Genomic DNA, 20,505 nt, shown 5'->3' with positions numbered 1-20,505 from the left:
CGGCTTCATTTCGATTTGTTATCGCTTATTTTTATCGATTAACGATCTCGATAAGAATCGATTTGTAGACGCGCTTGGCCTCGAGTTATTGATTATGCGCTTAGTTTACATTAAACATGGGAAGCTACTCGCGTTTAGACGTAACGCCCATCTGGTACAAATCACTTTTACACGGTTTGAACTGCGTTGTGGCGTGCCCGTTGGTTCAAACCCGCCGCTACACAGCCTGAGTGTGAGTGTGTGCATGTGCTATGAGTGTGTGCATGTGTTTGTGTGCGTGCATGTATGTCGTTAAACGGTTAGCCTTAACCTCCATGTCTCCATGTCTCCACTTCCATGCTCAGATTATGAGTATTTGTGTCTGTCTTTTAAGTTCCATTTTGTTTACACTTGTTGAAATCTTTCTAGTTAACATATTATGTGACACTAGTTAGCACACATCGCACCTCCATGTTCAGATTATCAAGCACATGTTGCTGTCCTTCAAGCTTGCCTTCATATTTTGTTATCCTATTCAAATCGTTCTAGTTTATAGTTTGCAATTAATTTGGGACTTCATGAGTTTCTCACCTCCATGTTCAGATTGTTGGCAATTGTCTCTGTCTGTTTTGAAGATCTTTCCGGTTTCTGTCTCTTTCTGATTTTGTTCTGGATGTTCTGAATGTATTAAGTGTGACCAAAGTTCAGTGAATACTTTCCAACCATGGTCACATTATTGGCTTATGCTAAGTGCGATGTGTGTGTGTGAGTGTGTGTGTATCTATGCATGCATGTGTGTGTGTATGTATGTATGCATGTATGTGTGACTTATTTGGGTGATAATTTGTTTGATTTGAAGAACACGCAAGTTCTTGGTTTCGTTTAATACTTGTCGCTTGTTGTTTATTTTTTGCACTTTATTTAGGTAATTGTTTTAGGTATACATAATATACATACATATATATATATATATATATATGGAATATATATACATACGCATAGATCTTGATTGATTTAACAGACAAAATTGTTGCACAAAGTTTAACACAAAGACATAAGTAAAAGCACACACACCCACACACGTGTGTCTCTATGTGTGCGTGGCATGCATATAGCATACACACACATACACACATATATATATATCTATATATATACATGCATATGCATATATAGGCATAAATATATTCTCGTTAGCATATAATTTATCATACTGCAGAATGTCTTGTATATATTTATATATATATATAGATAATAATTGATTTAAAGCATATAAGTAGTATATTTGATATACACACATATATATGTATCCAGGTGCATATATGTATATATGTATAGGTATAGTATGTAAATATATATATATATCATATAGGTAGCATATAGTCTGTTTAGGAAATACTCTTCGAATATAAACGAATCAAACATATGAACTCGTTAAATAGTTACTTTTATCTTCTTTCTCTTCTTGTGTTTGTGTTGGAAAAGCAAAAAAAATAATAAACGAAACGTTCCAGTGTTGCCAACTGCCGCTTGAACAAAAGAAAACTAGCTGCATTCACAAAATGGTAGCTAAAAATAGCTGCTTAGCTTTTTAAGCACAACAAAAAAAAAACAAGCCAAATCATTTGAAATTTTCAACTGTTAAAGGCTGATTTCTTTTGAAAAGGAGCCAAATTTAGCTAGAAAACGGCTGAATTGGCAGCACTGTCCATCTTCATGATCATTATCATTATCATTATCATCATCATTATCATCTTCGTATATATGTATATATGTAATAAAGAAATATAATAATCAACGTTTAACAAACAAAAAAAAACTAGCAATAAAATACGCACACACATACACACACACACACGCATTGGCACACACACATTCGCGCACACACACCCAGTAAAATGTACATTTAGAAAGTTTAAAGCGAAAATCGAGCGACACAGACAAAAAGGACGCGACGGACACGTAATTAGTATACAAAATATTTTGTTGTTGTTGTTGTTGCTGCAGTTGTTGTTGTTGTTGTTGTTGTAGTTTCTAGTTTCATTTAGTTTAATACACGGAGTGCACAATGTTGTCCTTCTCGACGAGCAGGCGCACCTTCATGCAGCCATCGGAGCCGCAGGAGAAGAGACGTCCAAACGGATCCACGTACACCTGGCTAACGCCCTGGCCGGTGTGCTTGAAGAATCCGTTCTTGGCATGCTCATGGGGGAACGTGTTGATCAGCATGAACTGGTTCATGTCCCATATCTGCAAGCGAATCAGATACATATATAGTATATATATATATATATAGATATGGATAGATATAACGCACCTTAATGTCGCCCTCAATGGAGCCCGTGACAAAGAACTCCTCGTGCGGATCGAGTGCAATGCACTTGATGGTGCTATCGTGTGCCTGCCAAAAGATTGTTCGATTGATTGATTGATTGATCGGTAAAGGAATAGTTGTGATTGATCAAGACTCACCTGATAGCGATGCCGCAGTGTGCGTTGGCGCACATCGAAGACGCAAACGTCGCCGCGCTTGCCGCAGGAGATGAGCACCTGGTGCTGGGGCGCAAAGACCAAACAGGATGAGCCCTGGTCGTGGCAGGTGAAGGCTGCCCAAAAAAAAAACGAACAATAAAGTAATCAGAGAAAGCAGGGGAAATACCCTAAACCCAGTTTGCCAACATTCCAGCCTATTTGCCCCACACTATATTCGGAAAATGATTTCCTGATCTTAATGAAAGGCATAAATGAGGCACACGAAAAGTACGCTCATACCAAAGCTCTGCCTTTAACTAGAAAGGTGTGCTGTTTGCGGCACGCCAAAATTTGAATGCCCTTGCAGACCGAACCTTTTCATAATACTTCATAAGACTTTATATATATGATATAGTGCTTCGATCCGTTTCCGACATGTATGTACTGGATAGAAACGGAAAGAGGAACGAATGCAAGGTTTCATGACGTTAGCTTTCAGACTGAGAGACTAATTCGCATAGAAACAGACAGACGGACGAATGGACAGGCTAGGATATATCTATATACTATATATCTATATGCTTAATGGGGTCGCAGATGTCTCCTTCTATGCGTTACACTCTCTTCGAGAATACCCTTTGTGGGCAATGGGAGGAGACATACAAAATGTCAAAATTTCCCGAAGTGTATAGCTTCTACGTTTAGTGTAAATAGCTCTTAAAGTTTTCGAGCTGCTTGAAAACCCAAAGTCTCTAACTAGATATCTATGGAGAAGATATTGAACAAACGATAGACATTATTCAAATTTGAAATCTAAAGCTTTTGCAGTTCCCGCTCTTCAACACAGACGGACAGACTAGATCCAAGATGTTTCCTGCTGCCTCTAGGCTACATTTTATTGGGTTGGGGGCTTAAAGAGAGCCAGCTTTTGGAGCAGAAGCCACTCACCCGAGACACAGGACTTCTTGTGCGGCAACAGTGTGTCCCAAATGTTAATGTTCTTGTTCTCGGAACTTTGGCCAGCTGCAAAGGAATAGAAAAAACATTGGATTAGCAAAGTGTTTAATTAATTGACGGGAGAAGGGCCAAAAACTTACCGCTAGCCAGCAAGCTGCAGGAGCCAAGGAATACGAAATCGGAGAGCGCCTTATTGTGGCACTGGTAGGTCTAAGGATCAGACAAAAGGATAATAATAATACAAATAGTTGCGCTACTATGCTGCACTCACTATGAAGGAGCGATTGTTCTGGGAGGCGATGCCCGCCTGCCACAGGCTCAGATTGCCGTCGCCATCGCCGATGCCGAACTTGTTGCCCTGCTCGGAGAAGCGACAGCGCGTGACCTTGGCAAAGGTGCCGGAGGTGCGCGGACAGCAGACGGGCTGCTGGTGACCCCACTCCCAAATCTGCACAGAGCCATCCTGGCCGCCAGTCAAATAGAGCGGCATCAGCGGATGCGCGCTCATGCGCTTCACATTGTCCACCTTGTGGCGCAGCACCTGCGAAGGAGCAAGGATTAGTATATGGTTAATGTCCGGAAAAGTGGCCCAAATAGCCCACTCACCATGGATGTGCCGCGGCCCGACTGTGAGGCGCTCTGCGTGCTGACGCTCGCCTCGCTGAGCGCGCTGCCAGCTCCGAATTGAGCCCTGTTTGTTAGAGGGAAGGCAATCAGTATTCGGACTTGAAGTTTGTTTTGGCTACTCACTGATCCTGCGACTGAATGATGAGAAAAGCGGAGCTATTTGTGTCCGCATCTTTGGACAAATTCATCATATCATATTCGCACTCGTCCTCATACCAATTGGGCGATTCGAGCAGCAGCGATATATCGAACTCCTGTATCTCGCGCGGATTGGCAAATGCAATCATCGAGGAGCTGTTGTTCTTCAAGCAGAATGTGAGAATCGATTCGTGATCCTTGTGTATAATACGTATATGATCCGTATTCTCGTTAGTCGAATGCGATTGGCCTGTCCAAGCGGGAGAGAAACGGAGATGGAGATAGAGACAGAGACAGAAAGAGAGAGAGACAGAGAGAGAGAGAGAGAGGGAGAGAATGAAATAGAAAGAGATATAAGCACTTAATATAAATTATGATTACGCCAAGCTTAGTTTAATTTAAATTTAATTGTATTCTTATTATAAGTAAAAAATATTTTAATATTTATATAATAAGAAAAATATGTTTAGATATTTATATTGTAAGAAAAATATTTTTAAATAATTAATTATTATAAGGAAAAGTATAATAAAATATTTATATTATAAGAAAAATACAATCAAGTGTTCATATTCATAAGAAATATATATATATATTGAAATATTTATATTTGTATTTTTCTTATAATTTGCAACATGCGCCGTCAATTGCCAGGTGTTAAGCTCATGTTAAGTGCTTGACACCAGGGTGTTAATTGCAGCTTCTTCTTTAGATTACGGTATCTTATCGAGTCTATTATTTAGTAATTGGCTTAAAAGCAGTTATTTAGTTAACAGCCGTCCAGTTAACAGCGCCGAAAGCAGTGCAACTTTAACATTGACCCAAGCAGTGCGCATGTTAAAACTCAAAAATCGTACGAAAAATAACACAAACAAACAAAATTGGTGCGCAAAAAAACAAAAAAAAAAAAACAACAATTACAATCATATAAGAAAATATAATTACTTTTTTGTTTAATACATTTCACTGGTAACGCAATCAATACTTAAGGGACACACATAATTTAACAATGTTTTTTTTTTTTTCAATAAAAACAACAACAACAAATATATATATATATATATATATATATGTAAGAAAAATACCATTCCTGTCAAACTGGAAGCATTGTATTTTTGTTTGTTTGTAAACCTAAAATTAAGTAACTTCTGCCACCTGAATAAACTATTAAAACCGAACAACAAGAAACAAACAAGAATTGACAACAATTAGATAACAATTTACAGCCGGGCTGTAAATGCTTAACATGCCTGGCAAATTAACAGCCGGGCTGTAAATGTTGTCCGTAAATGTTAAGATGCATCGTTAACTAATTAAAAAATATATATATATATGAATATATAGATGTGCAAGTTAAGTATCTAGCAGCTACTTTATCGCGAGGATAACGCTCAGAGGAATTTGCAACAACAACAACTATAATAGCAACATTTTGGTACGGAATACACACCTTCGTCGGTGTCGTTATCATTGTGATGATGATTTTGATGGTGATTGTGTGCGCTGCGTGCATTCGCCTCGGTGCTCCTGCCGAAGATGCTCTTGATGAACACCTCCTGGGTTGGCTCCTGGCGCACCAGATAGTTCCACAGCCGCCGGATCGGCCCCGCGGCCGATCCCGATATGAACGGCGTGTTGTCCTTGTTGAGCAGCGATCGATACTTGTGTATGGCCAGGCCATTGATGCCGCTCTCCGCATAGCAGCCGGGTATATAATGCCGCGAGGGCGGACCGCGATTTATCAAATCGTTCAGTGCGAACTCCTGCCAGCGATTCAGGGTGCGCAGCACCTCGTGCGACAACGGACTAATCACGGGCAGATCTGCAACAAAAGGGCACACAAGTCAGACATAAAGGACATATATATATATAAGGTAGGAGGAGATGGGGTGCGGCGCTCACCCTGCAGCTCGATGCCGGCGACTTTGACAAACTCCTGGATTTTGTGGGTGCTAAACTTGATGAGCGCCAAACGGAGTATGCTCCACGAATATGACATGGGATTGGTGTGCTCCGTATTATCCTTGGCCTTGAGCTGTGTGCGACTCACATTGACATCATCATCGTCGTCCTCCTCCTCCTCGCCGTCCGATTCGTGCGAATCATCCGTGTCGTAGTCATCGCAATCTGCACGCAAAGCAATTCCGTTTAACATAACATCTATGATATATTTAGACAGATCTCACCCGTATTGGTTGGCTTGGTCAGGAAATAGGAGAGCATGGATGTCTCTGGCGGCATAAACTGTTCCCGATAGGTGGGCTTGTCCTCCTTCATGTTGCTCGAGGTGCTATTCTGGCTAAAGCTGCCCAAGATCTTCATGTTGAGCTTCATGCGCTGCTTCGTTATGGACGTGACCGTGTTCCACACGCTATTCTCATCGCCCGTCTCCTCGCCAGCCTGTGTCATGGCCACGTGCGTAGCATGCGGCTGTGCGGCCGGCTTAATGAGCAGCTTCTTCATGCCGCCGCCAAAGAGCGTCGACCAGGTGTCATTGGTGAAATTCTGTCCGCTCAGCCGATAGAGCAGCCGGCTGTCGCACGTGGACAATGAATAGATGAACAGCGCCATGTAGGTGGACACAAAGGATTCGAGCAGCAGCACATTCAGCTTGGGCACATCCTCGTCCTTCTCGCGGGCCAGCAGCGCACGCAAATTGGTGACTCCCGGCCACTTGGACGGCGTGGTGCATATGCCCGCCGGCTCGTCTGTCGAGTACTTGCGTCGCCTGTGGAACGCATTGCGACTGCCCACCAGATAGCTGCATTCGAACGAGGAATTGATTTTGGCAATGTTCTCAATGCCCGGACTGGGATAGCCATTGAAGGTCGCATTGTTCACCACAAAGCTCTCCGAATCGCAGAGCGATTGATAGATGCACGAGGAGAGCGCCACGGCCAGATCGCGCAGCACAAAGATTTCGCTCAGCGCGCTCGGCTCAAGGCCCGGAAATGGCAACAGCTTGATGATGCTCTGCAGCATGTCCACCGTCTGCGATTGCAGATACTTGATCGGATCCGCGATGACGGTCTTGTTGCCCGCCACGCAGGCGCTCAGCAGCGGCAGGGTTGTCGGGAATGGCAACGGGCTGAGCAGCTGCTGTTGGGTCTTCTCCTGCTGCAGCTCCTGCAGCAATAATACTAGTTCCATGCGCACCGATGCCAGGCCACCGCCGCTGGCGCCGTGCAGCGAACAATAGCTGAGCAGCGTTCGCAGCAGCGTCTCATTGGCTGAAGGGAGGGAAGAAAAAGAGGAAGCCAACCGGTGAAATTAGCACTGTTTGTTTTGGGAGAGGTTCACACCAAAGCTCTGCATCGATTGATTTATTCATATTGAAGTCAGATACTCAATCAATTCAAAGCAAAAGCCTTTAAACATGGAACTACGCATTGTTCGAATAGATGATTTGAGAAGCCCGAACACATTCATTCAATCCAAGTTCGAGTTGCTCGTGGTTTGAGCATCAGCATCAGGTTTGATCTCGATCTACTTGAGTCAACAAAATGTTCGAGCTCGAACTATTTAAGTCAGCAAGCGTGTTCGAGTTCGATCTACTTGACTTCCTCCAGCTAGCGACATTTTGGTGTTCGATCTACTCGAATCAGCTAAATGTTCGAGTTAGATCTACTCGACTGTTTTAGCTCGATCTAAGTCATGTCAGCATCAGGTTTGAGCTCGATTTAACAGAACAAAACAAACCAGGCTTGAGCTCTTTTTACTTGAGTCAACAACATGTTTGACTTCGATCTACTTGATTTATCAATATAGGAGTAATTGATCTACTCGAATCAGCAACATGTTGGAGGTTGATATACTTGAGTCAGCATCAGGTTTAAGCTCTATCTACTTGAGTCAGGAACATGTTCGAGTTCGATCTACTTGACTTACTCGATCTAGCGATATTTTTGTATGTTCGAGCTTCATCTACTCGAGTCAGCAACATGTACGAGTTCAATCTGCATCTACTCGAATCAGCAAACATGTTTGAGCTCGATCAACTCAAGTCGGGAGTGTGACTCTAGCTTTACGGTTAACTCGATGCAGAGCTATAGTTTACACGCACACACTCGCACACTCGCACACCCGCACACACAAACACACTTGCACTCACCTTTGAGCCAGCGCTTGCGCTTGGCGGCCCGCATCACCTTTGCCTCAAAGTCCTGTTTGTCCTGCATGAGTATCTCGTGCAGTGTGGGTCGCTCTGTGCACGGATAGATGCTCGCATTCATGTCCTTGTCCTTGGCATCGGCAGCATCGGCGTCGCTGGCATCGTTGGCCTGCTCGGAGCTGCAATAGTTGCACAGCTGCTTCAGTGCCTCCACCTCGCGCTCCAGCCACATGTACAGCTGATAGCGCAGCTGTCCGCCGTCCACTTCGAAGCCGGTGGCCAGCGTCGACAGCTCCTCCATGAGTATCTTGAGGCAGGCGACGAATTTCAGCTGTTGCGCCATAATGTCCATTTTGCACTCGTTGCCCGTGGATTTGCCGGGCGGTTGCGGTGTTGCCAGCTCGGGATCATCATGGTTCGGTTGTTTCTGGTCTGCATCCGCTGCCGTCTCATCCTGCTCCAGGTCATTTTCCTCATCCTCGTCATCCCATTTGATCTCGAATGTGGCCTCCGGCTGGCGGCCAACGGGTGCACCCCAATCGAACTGATCCGTGGCCGTTTGCCACTGATCCATGATGCCCGAATTGATGAGCTCATCCTTGCTGACGCCGCCAGGCTCCGTGTCTGGCAGATGGCTGCCGCTGCTGCTGCCGGCCAAGCTGCTGCCGGAGGCGGTGCCATCGCTGTCGCTAATCTTCATCGGCAGCTTGTTGAGCACCTCCAGCGCCAGAGCCGGGCAGCCGGACTTGAAATGGCCGTGCGCCGTCGTAAAGTACAGCTGCCGTTCGATGGCCGTTATCGAATCCTCCAGCTGCAGCTGCTTATCGCTGGCCACGGCTGGCCGTGTGCCCGTCTCTCCCGCATAGCTAAAGCCGGAGAGTACGACGTGCGCAATGCGTTTCTCCTGCGCGGATAGCGCAATATTCTGTCGTATCAGCAGCGGATGCGTGCGCAAATATATGTAGAAATTGAAGACATTCGGATTGGCATGCGGCAGCTCCGGACGCAATAGATCCTCCTCGCGATAGCTGGTATGCAGGCTGCCGACGCCGTTGAGCAGCAGCGTATTGAGGCTCTCCTGGTACTTTTTGAGGTTCCAGTAGGTCATCGAGCGCAAGAACGGATCCGGATGCGCACGGGTCAGATCACAGCGACCCGTCTCTACATCTGTGCCCAAAACATGCTCATTGAGCAGCCGATGATAGTAACAGCCCTCGGCATCGCCCTCGTATAGCCGGGCTATGATCAGGGCCAGCTGGAAATCCTCCAGCTTGTTCATGCACACCTCGATGGCATCGTTGAGGGAATTGGCCAGCAGGAAAAATGCGACCGCATGCTCGAAACGCTGCTTGCCCAGCAGCACGAAGGCGTTCTTCAAGGCGGCCTTGCGCCAGCGATCCTCGGCGAAATTGTTGCCAAAGAACGTGGTCATTTTCGCGTCGCGCTTCGAACGGAACAGACCCCACACCAGCGACTTCTTCTTCATGGCCAGATAGTAGATGGCCGCATCCAAGGGATCCTGCTTCAGCTGATACGCGCACTTGGCCAACTTCTCGACGCAACGCCGCAGCGTATTGATGTTCTTCAGCCAATAGCCGACGCCCAGATCTCGCAGCGTTGCCCAGCGCAGATCGCCCTTCGTATAGCTGGGTATCAAATGGAGCAGCTCCTCCTCGCTCTCCGAGTGATAGGCCCAGACGATGTTGGCGGTGCCGACGCCCTGGCGCTGGAATTGGGCGCGCTGCTGCAGCGGCAGGCAGCGCAGCAGATAGGTAAAGTGCTTCATGGCCAGTAGAAAGCGTAGACCGCAATCGTCCAGCGATTCGGTGGCCTGCTCTTTGCCCGAGATGCCGGCACCCACTCCTCCGCCGCCGGTGCCCGTTTGCTGCTGATTCTTGCCAAGATCGGCGGCAAACTTGTCGGAGAAGTCCGTATTGCAGGTGGCCACGGTATCGGCCAGCGCCAGCAAATGCATCTGATCCAGCGAGGAGAGGCCCGGCAAATGTGTATGGGTCAGCAACCTGGACAGTAGTTGACCCTGGCGCGGGCCAAAGTGCGAGATGGAATGCTTTTCGGGCAGCGACAGACGACGCTCCTGGCGCTTCTGTTCGCCATCGCTGAGCAGCTCGTCCAGATTATCGTCCGAATTGTGCAGATCGAACAGTTCGTCGTAATCCTTGTCCGCCTCCGCGGAGCCGCTCGCCTTGCCCGGCTGCTCTCGGTCCGCATTGAGGAGCACCCACAAGGGCAGCGGCGGAATCGAATTGATCTCGGCATAGTCGAGCATCAGTTCCTCGGGTATTTGTGTGGTGCTGCCCCGATGCTCCGCCTGTATGTTGCTCGTGTCCGCCGCATAGCTGATGCTCAGCGTCCGGGATCTTGACCAGCTGCGCTGGCGTCCAGCGGCACCGCCCGCTCCGGTGCCCTCGCCCTGGCTGCCGTCATCGTCGCGAGGCAGCCCATTGGCGGCATTGCCGACGCCGCCGCCGGGTCCGCTCATGCAACGGACCAGATGCGCCAGAATGGCCTTCACCCAGCGTATCTTGCCGCAATTAAGCAGCTCCATCAGCTGCTTGGGATGATACTGCGGCAGCACGGGGCACGCAATGCGCGACGCCTGGAACAGGCCAAAGTCCGTCATGTAATCATCGTTGGGCGGCGCATCGCCGCCAAAGCCGCCCGAAGCCTCCGGTCCGACGCCCATATGGCCGCCATTCATATTGGCCATGCTGCTGTTGGCGGCAAGTCGCCGCTGCGACAGCAGCTGCAAATTGGCGGTGCTCACTTTGCTAATCAGCGGCATCGAGGCGACATTCTTGAGCCGCAGCTGAGTGGACTCATTGGCCAAGGAGCGCAGATCCTCGTCGCGCAGATTGCGTGTATCGGGCACATCATCGTGCGCCATGGCCGCAACGGCAGCAGCTGCCGCAGCGGACATGAAGTGTGCACCATAGTGCGGCTTCCACTGGGAATAGACATGCATTTCCGAGTCCATGGCCACGACCAGGATGCCGTCGCGCACCCACGAGATTTGCATGGGTAGCGGCGGCAAACCGTCGGCGGTTTGTAAATCAATTTGGCGCAGCTTCATCCAACGGATCTCGTCGACAAAGTTCGGCTGGGCCAGGGAGCTGGCCTTGCGCAGAATCGGGCGATTCACGGAGCGTGACTCCTTCATGGCCTTGATGTTCGCCTGGGCAATGTCGGAGCTGACGGGCGTGTACAGCAGAATTTTGCTGCCCACCGCGACGGTCAGAATGTGCGAGCCATCCTCCTTGGACACCCAGTCCAGCTGAACTAGATGCTTCTGCGTCAACGGACAGGTGTTGCCGTTCTCCGCGATGCTCTTCCTCAGCGACTGCAACGTACTGAAGCTGGGCACCGTCAGCAGACCGGAGACAGCGGCCGCCGACTGCTTGGTGGTGGCCAGTTCCGGCGTGGTCTCGCCGCTGCGCGGCGAACGACTCTCCGGATCGTGGGCGAACGTGTGCAGCACCTGGTTGAGGCGTTGCTTCTTCGCCAGCAGCCGGCTGTCGTGCAGATAGCTCAGATCGATTCCGTGCCCGATATTGATGCGCGGCAAATGGACGTTCTTCAGGTGAATCGTATCCTCCAATACCCACTCGCTGCCGCCGCTGCTCTCGCACTCGTAGATGGCGACGCACAGGTTGACATATCGCGAGTCCGGATCACCGCGATTCGGACGCGTAAAGCTCTTGCCGTACTTGTAGGCGCAGGCAATCCGGCCGGAATAGGCGGCGCTTATGTTCAGCGGCTGGCCGGGTATCTCGATCGCGGACTGTTGAATCCGGCTGAACATCTTCCACTCGGACCAGTGATAGGCCTCGCCGCCGGCCGGTTCGCACTTCCAGAAGCGCGATATCGAGTCCGAGCACGCGGTCACAATGATGTACGGCGCAAAGCAGGCCGGATAAATGCTCGAGCTGCTCAAATGTCCAGCCGCCGGCGAGGCATGGATGACATCGACGCCCTCCGGCAATGGCAGCTCCTGGGTGCACACTTTCTGCGTGGTGATGGAGATGTGCGGCGCCTCGACATGCGGACCAAAGTGCTCGGCGCCCGTCAACGTTTCGGCGCCCTGCGACATGCGTCGCGGCTGGCCCGGATTCTGGTCGGCATCGTCGCCCGGCTCCTGGGTCAGATTGCTGTCCGGCACATACATGGCCGTCTCGGAGAGGAACGAGCTCTGCTGCTTGGAGCTGATGACGATGCGCCACATGTGAATCGTGCTGCCCCGCAGCGTCTTCTCGATATTGACTATATAGAAGGGTTCCTCGAAGTCCACGTTTCGCTGCAGATCGACGATGGCGTCCATATCTGACTCGAGCAGCGCATCCATTTTGGGCTCCTCCAGATCATGCATGTCCGTCACCGCAGCCGTGCGCTGCCCGCCCGTTATCAGCTGCGCCTGGAAGACGTGCAGGAACTGCGTGTTCTGCCAGTCGTGCTTGGCATCCGATATGGCGTCCAACTGTAGTATGCAGCCGGGTCGCGCCGTCGACTGCTGCGAGACGACCTTCAGCTTGTCGTGGAGCGCCGAGCGTTGCGCCTTCAGCGTCGAGGAGGCATTCGAGATCATCGAGGAGAGCGAATGCGATTTTTGCAGCGTATTCAAATTCTCCGAGCACGAGATCTCCGCCAGCAAAGTGCGCGCATCGATAACCGCCTGATAAACGCGCAAATTCTCGCCATCGCTGGCCACAAAGCAGGCCGAGGGCGAATTGCTGTAGCTGCCCAACGTGGTGCTCGGCAGCAGGGTGGGTATCCAGGCGACATTGCTGAACGCCGATATTTCCGGTGAATTGATGCGCGCCAGTTCGCTAACGCCGCCGGAATGACACAACGGACCAACCGAATCGACACGCCACAATATCAGCTCCGAGCAGAAGCCCGTCGGCGTAAAGATATCCTTATCGCCGTTGGGCGTGCCGGCGCTGGAGCTGCCGGAGGCAACTCCGGATGGAGCACTGCCGCCGGCTAGCGGCTGCTCGAAGGGCGACATCGGTGACTTGGCCTCGGTTGTGTCGGGCAGATTGTGATGCGAGGTGGAGACGAGCAGCGGCAGCACCGGATGACAGGTGATGTCATTGACACGGAACCGATGCCCGGAGGCGCGGCTAACATGACCGATGCTTAATACTTGGGTGAACTTTGTTTTGAACGCGAACGTTAGCTGCCAGAGATTGAGTGTGCCGTTCGAATGCTTGGTGACCATCGAGACGGAGGGCGACACGTTCAACGGAAGCGCGGCGCCCAATCCCGAATTGGCGCCAGTTCCGGCTGCTGCACCGGAATCCTGTGAACTGCTGGCCGCGGCGCTGCGTTCAGCCTGATCCTCAGCTGTTTGCTGCTCACCATCATCTGCCTCCTCCTGCTCGTCATGCTCATCCTGCTCGTCACGCTCCTCGTCGTGTTCGTCGTGCTTTTCGAACGGCTGATCGCTGCGCAACGAGTTCTGATCGCTACCGCCGGATTTGTGGAACTCATCCTTGCTGCGCACATTGTTGGCAATGTCGCGAAAGGCCAACGGATGGCTGCCCGTATTGAACAGGCTGACCGTGGTCGACATGGACATGGCATCGCCCAGCGGAAAGGCCGAAGGTATGCGCGTCGAAAACGAGACCTGCGCCTGCCTGTACGAGCCGGGATAATAGTCGTCCAGCCATTCGATCACCCAGATCAGATAGCTGCCATCGACGGGATGTATGGCGAACAGCAGATCCGGACTCTGGTGCCAGTCGCGCAGCAGGCACTCGATCTTGTTGTCCAGCGAGTCGACCAGCTGCGTTATGGGATTACCCTGATTGTCCTGATTGAGCGAATTCTGCGATGTCGTATTCGACATGGAATTCAAATGTAGCCCAACGCCCGTCGCGCCCGTATGCTGCGAATATTTGCTATACTCCTCGCCGCTGTCGTCCACCGACACGGACTTTGAGTTGCGCATGAATTTCTTGTGCGGCGCCTGATGCGGATGCGACGACTGATGTGCCTGCTGATGTGGCTGCTGCTGGTGTGCGGCATCGTCGGGCAGATCGACGGGATGATGATGATGATGTGCGCCGTTTTCCTCGTCGATGACCTTCTTGGTCAGCTCCTGGAGTATGGCCTCCGCCTGGAGCGTAAAATGCATCTCCTTGTTGTTCAGCCAGTGCAATATGAAGACATTCTGATTGGCCGGATCCGATGTCTGCATGGACGGCACCAGCGGTATGTCTGTCTCGGCATTGATCGATGCCGCCAAATGGAAATGCATGCCGGGCGTAACGCCCGATCCCTGAAATCCATACGAATGAAAGTCGTGCACGCTGCACGACGATGGCAGCGACGGTATCGGACCCTGATAGTTGCTAAAGCTGGCCGGCGAGCTGCCCATTACGGCGCCCGAACCGGCGCCAGGTGCTCCGCTGGCGCTGCCTGCGACCGAGCCGGTGCCGTGGCCAATGACCGTGGCGGCATTGGCGCCGGCCTTCATGTGGCGACGCAAATGGAAGCAGGTTTTCATGTGCTTGAGGCGCTGCATGAAACGATGCTTGTGCCGATGCGTACGAAATTTGGGATTCTGCGAGGCGAGCGGATCGAACTGTGTCATATTGACCAGGCCGTCGTCCGGCAGCACCGTCTCGATCCAAATGCGACAGATATTGTCCAGGCACGAGGTCACCAGCATATTGGCCACCGAACCCTTCGGCATATACTTGCTCGTCTTGCGCCACACAATGTTGGAGACGGCACGCGGATGGGCGATATACACGTACGTGAAATTCAAATCGCCAGCTCCAGTTCCAATCGAACCCGATACGGACGCAGGTGCTCCATCGTGCTGCGACTGCGGCTGGCTGTTGCCGCTTGTCGGCTTGGCCGGGAACAGCACCTGCTTGTTCTCGTACCAGATCTTGACTAGACGATCGTTGCGGCCGCAGGTGGCGAACAGCGTGCCGTCGGGACTAAATGCCATATGATAAATGGGTATGGCCGTCTGGCAGGACCATATATTCTCCCACGTGGACACGTCATCCGCCTGGGCATTGGCCGTTTGTTTGGTCTCCTTGCTCTCGCCGATCTCAAACTTGACGCCTGCAAGGCAAATGACAAAAGTTTTAAATGGAATATTTGTATATGCCTGCATAAGAGCTCTGCTTCGGTCAAGTCATTTGCATCGAACTCAAGTACTCAATCGAACAAGTTCGATACGCTCGAATCAGTAACATGTTCTAGCTCGAAGTGTTCGAGTTAGCGGCATGTTCGAGTGAGTCATTTGCCTTTAACTCATTTCACTCAATCGATCATCGAGCTAACCCGAAAAGATTCATTCCAACAAATGTTCGATCGACTGGAGTCTGAACATGTTCGAGTGAGACAAACATATTCGATAGAGTCGACAAATGTTGTTATTGCTTGACTCAATCTTTTGATTGCAGGTCGAACCGATCGAGCTGAAAACAATGGCCCCAGGATTGACTCGATGCAGAGCTCTAGTATACATATCCATTTACCAACCACTTACCCGTGTGCTCCTCCTCTGGCTGGTGTGTGGGCGATTTGCTCTTCCAGAGCTGTATATTTGTGCCGCCCGTCAGCAGACGTGTACCCTCCAAATTCCAAGACAATGTCACCACATTCGAGTGGCTGGTAAAGGAGCCGGTCTGCACCCATCTAAATAGAAGAATATGTTAAGCTCAATTCCATTAACTATCGATTACGCTGGAGGGCCCCACCTGTAGTCGAGGAAGTGTGTGTTATGCTTGTTGGACTCAATCACTGGCGTCGGCTCGAAAATGCATATCTTGTTCTCATAGGCGGCAGCTATTTTGCCCGTATCGGTGCTGCAGTCGAGCGCCGATATTTTCACATAGCCATGGTTGGCGCCAGGTATTATCTGGACGCGTTCGAATGTGCTCGCCAGGATGACCACATTGCAGCCAGCAGCGTATGCCTATTAAAAACGCAAAGAAACAAATGATTGAAACGTTAATCAATCGTCTCATATTTGTATGTACATCAAATATCATATATCACACATCATGTCATGTATTCATATCAGTGACTAATCGATTTATAATAGATATTATATTCAGTTTGGGCTGATTGATTGAATGATTGACTGGCGGTGTAGGCAGACTTACATCATATTGAACGATTGGCCGATTGTGTGAATGATTGACTGACTGTATGAATGATTGACTGAATGTATAAACAGACTTTTACATTGTATTAAATGATTGACTGACTATGTAGACTAACTTTTGCATCATAATGATTGATTGACTGACTGTGTAGACAGACTTTTACATCGTATTGACTGATAGGTTGACTGTGTGAACGATTTACTGACTATGTAGACAGACTTCTACATCAGATTGACTGACTGACTGTGTGAATGATTGACTGAATGCGTCGACAGACTTTTACATCGTATTAATTGATTGACCGCCTGTGTCGACAGACCCTTACATCGTATTACATTGTCATTGTATATTTAGTACTTATAAATATACAAGAAAACAAAGCTATATGCGCTGATGGATTGATTGACTGCTGCTGTATAAATGAATAATCAATTTGTAAGCTATATGTTTTAGCTGATTGATTGACTGACGAACTAGGGACATACGCATATAGATCGTATCATATTCTCATATCATATTTGTCTGATTGATTGATTGACTGACCATTTAGGCGAACTAGTACATCATATGTTATCATCGTTTTATATTTATGACCAATCAAATAATATTTATGACCAAGAAAATAAAAGTGCCCATGTCGACAGATTGAATATTCAATAAATAGGATAAATGATTTTAATGATTGATTGACTGATCGACTATGCAAGCACACATATAGATCTTATCATACCCGCACATTTTAACTGTTATCAATTTATAATCAAATAAATCAATAATTTCAGATTGATTGATTGACTGTGTGGACATTGCATTCTTGTGACAAATTTATAAAACAAATCGAAATCTGTTTTCGCCAACTGATGGATTGACTGCGTATTTACACATTCACAAGCGATCAAATCAACATATTATGCCTATGACTAATCGTATTTAGAAACTAGACTGCTTTTGCCGACTAATTAGCTAATTGATTAATTAATTGATTGACTGACTGACTGACTGACTAATTGACTAACGGAACTGCGCACACCTTGTGCACAATTAACGACAGTTTAAGACACAAACAAAACTTAAACTTGGACGGGAGACTGTTCAATTTTATAAACAAGTATAAAAATTGGGCGAAAATGAAAGTAGAAAGCATATTTTTGGATGCGAACGCCTTGAAATACAACCCTCCCCCCCTAATTAACTGACACAAATTTAATGTAATTAAAAAAGTGCAAAATTTTTGTTAGGAATTCCTAAAGAAAAACCCGTGTCACGTGCCAAAAGGTTGGTAAATATAAAATATACACATATGCATCATATCATATCATATCTATAACTATGAAATAAATTGATTATAAAGATAAGAAACGATTAGATGTGTATTCAATTGGGGAAGGAGGGGAATCGAGGGGGCGGGGGGCAACCAAGTGACCATGGAGGACCACAGCTGAGCTGTGTGACTAACGACATTTTGGCCAAACTAGGACAAGGCTGTCATGGCTGGGCGAAAGGGGGAGAGGGAGAGGGCGAGGGGGAAGAGAGAGAGAGTGAGAGAGAGAGAGGGAGAGAAAGGTTTATAAAGTGATGTAACACAGGTAAGACATATGCGGAGTCTGAGACAAAATATGGCCGGACTGTGGATAAATTGGATAAACGGATAAATTGGATAAATGACGCTTTGACCAAATTTGTGCAGAGCTAAATGTTGACGAAAATTAATTGAAATAGTCAACACAAGTCGCATGCAAATTAAAAAATAAAAAATATATGTATATAGATAGATAGATAGATAGATATTCGCGAACAATTTCAAGTTTGAACGCGTGCCTAAAGCTGCGGCTGCGACTGCGACTGCGGCTTTAGCTTCAGCTTCGGCCTGCCTTTGGATAGAGCATTTCGCTCCATTCGCATTCCCCTTGCCTTAGCCATTGCCTTATCTTGGCTAATTGTGATTTTAGCTGGTTCCTCTGGCCCGTCTCTGATATGTGCTCATTATCTTAAGTAGGAGCCGAGCCGAGCCAAGGCGAGGCGAGGCGAGATATGCCTGCGGATATTTCTTGCCAAGGCCGCAAGGCTGACTGCTATGGCACTCGCTGCCCAGGGCCAGATGGCGCCACTGTGTGTGTATGTGTGCATGTGTGTGTCGTCTGCCCATTTTCAAGTTCAGCCGCGCCTGTGCCTATTTTATTTTTTTATATTAATAGTTGTTGCGGCTCACACACACACACACACACGTAATAATTATAAAAATACAATTGAAATGATGGCATTTACATAGTTAAATGAATGGGTGGCAATGTCAACAGCGGCGGCAGCTCGCAGCTCATTACAGAATATAATGCAGATGTGTACACACTGTACGTACACACACACACACACACACACACAGAAGCGCACGCACACACAGCCAATTGCAGCTGTTGGCAGTTTTGAATTGAAATTTTTGCTTAAAAAAAAAACGGTATGGGGGCGGCGGCGGGGCAGTGCTGCCATACTTAATATTCTACATATTTATTCTTTAGCCATTGAATGTGCACAGTTAATTATGCTTGGGACTGCTAAATTACATAGATGAGAAAAAAAAAATAGAAAAGAAAAGAAAAAAAAAACAGACCTCAGGCGCTAGCGGTAAACAAATAAGCGCAAACAGCGTGTTTGGGTGGGTGGCTGGGGGGTAAGGGGTTACCGTTAGTAATTAATATTTGGAATGTATGTGTATGTACATAGCACACACATACATACATACATACAGACATACACATGATCATAAAAATAAACGACTCCAGCTACAGTCGCCACATTATAAATGCGTGCTCACGACAAAAAAAAAAAAAACTAATAACGAATTTTGCAGCATTTTATGGGCCGTGTATAATTTATTTGTTATTGACGTTTCGTTTCGTTACGGCTCACAACATTTTTGCGAGGATTCCCATTTGCAGGCTGCAGGCTGCAGGGCACACACACACACGCACACGCACACACAGACACATCTATAGAGATGTGCATGCATGTATGTATGTTTATCGAATTTAGGGCATCAAAGGCCATTTGACCAATCGAATATTATATGTATCGCAAGCTATGTGTGTGCGTGTGTGTGTGTGTATGTGTATGCGAGTGCGTAAGGCAACGTGAGAGGCTTGTTTACAGCCGCAGCACTTGACCTTTAAATGTAATTAAAAGCCAGAAAACATGTTAATACATTGATTTCAAATTGAAACACCATGAAAAATGGTTTGTTTGCAGCATTCACCGAAACAGAAAACAAACCGAATACAACAAAACATATACAAGAATGAAAAAAAACACGCACGCAGACAACAGCTACAACAACAAAAACAACAGCTGAATCAGTTGAGAGTTGTTGTTGTCATCATCGAATTTACAGCAACAAAAACAAACTCAGTTGCTTTGGACTTAATTGACCACAGACAGACGGACGAAAAGACGGCGACAGCTAGTGTGACAGTCAAGCATCACATTTATTTATACATATACGTACAAGCACGCATATGTAAATAAAAACATGAAAATCCCCCTTGGTCTGATCGGAATTGGATATTCCAATTGGAATTCGCGAAATGCCAGCCGTATTGGAAAATGTGGTACATACACTAGTAGTCGTACCCTTAAGTACCTAGCGTACCTATATAAATACATGTACACATTCATATGCACATATATACTACATATGACTGTCGCGCACGTAGGTGTTTGCGTGCGTCTGTGTGTGTGTGTGTGTGTGTTTGCAGGTTGTACAATATGATGGATGCGTGATAAAAACGAAAACGAACAGCAAAAAAACAGTAAAAAAAAAAAATAAAGAAAAAACTTGGCTATAGGGTAATCGTAATCGCTCGTATTCTTACTGTAAATGGTATGCCTTCCACGGAGCCAATTGCGAAGCACCGGTCACCCGCATTGCAGGCACCGCTCAATATTTGATGACAATTCATTATTTGTTACAATTGGATATCACATCACAGCGCACAAACTAATATTCTTGGTTCTTTGGTTTGGTTACTAGCACGATTTTTTCTTTGTAAAACGACAACAAAGTGATGAGTGACATTACAT

The 20,505-nt window shown here is 47.7% G+C and overlaps 1 protein-coding gene across 1 annotated transcript; it reads right to left on the bottom strand.

Moving 5' to 3' along the window:
• Positions 1 to 1,811: 1,811 nt before the first annotated feature.
• Positions 1,812 to 20,497, bottom strand: LOC115768736 (dmX-like protein 2). The gene is made up of 15 exons (XM_030713419.1): positions 20,298 to 20,497; positions 16,024 to 16,241; positions 15,813 to 15,961; positions 8,285 to 15,382; positions 6,360 to 7,403; positions 6,076 to 6,300; positions 5,624 to 5,995; positions 4,159 to 4,423; positions 4,015 to 4,099; positions 3,680 to 3,949; positions 3,549 to 3,618; positions 3,400 to 3,474; positions 2,452 to 2,585; positions 2,297 to 2,380; positions 1,812 to 2,229 (listed from the first exon to the last, which is right to left on the bottom strand). Exons 1-15 carry the CDS (start codon positions 20,382 to 20,384, stop codon positions 2,029 to 2,031), a joined length of 10,377 nt encoding a protein of 3,458 aa, XP_030569279.1. The 5' UTR covers positions 20,385 to 20,497; the 3' UTR covers positions 1,812 to 2,028.
• Positions 20,498 to 20,505: the final 8 nt, after the last annotated feature.

The sequence above is a fragment of the Drosophila novamexicana genome, unplaced genomic scaffold (genome assembly GCF_003285875.2).
Source record: "Drosophila novamexicana strain 15010-1031.04,08,12 unplaced genomic scaffold, DnovRS2.1 tig00002010-arrow-arrow-pilon, whole genome shotgun sequence".
NCBI lineage: Eukaryota > Metazoa > Arthropoda > Insecta > Diptera > Drosophilidae > Drosophila > Drosophila novamexicana.
The sequence above is the reverse complement of the archived record's forward strand: the minus strand, read 5'-3'. Positions and strand labels throughout refer to the sequence as shown.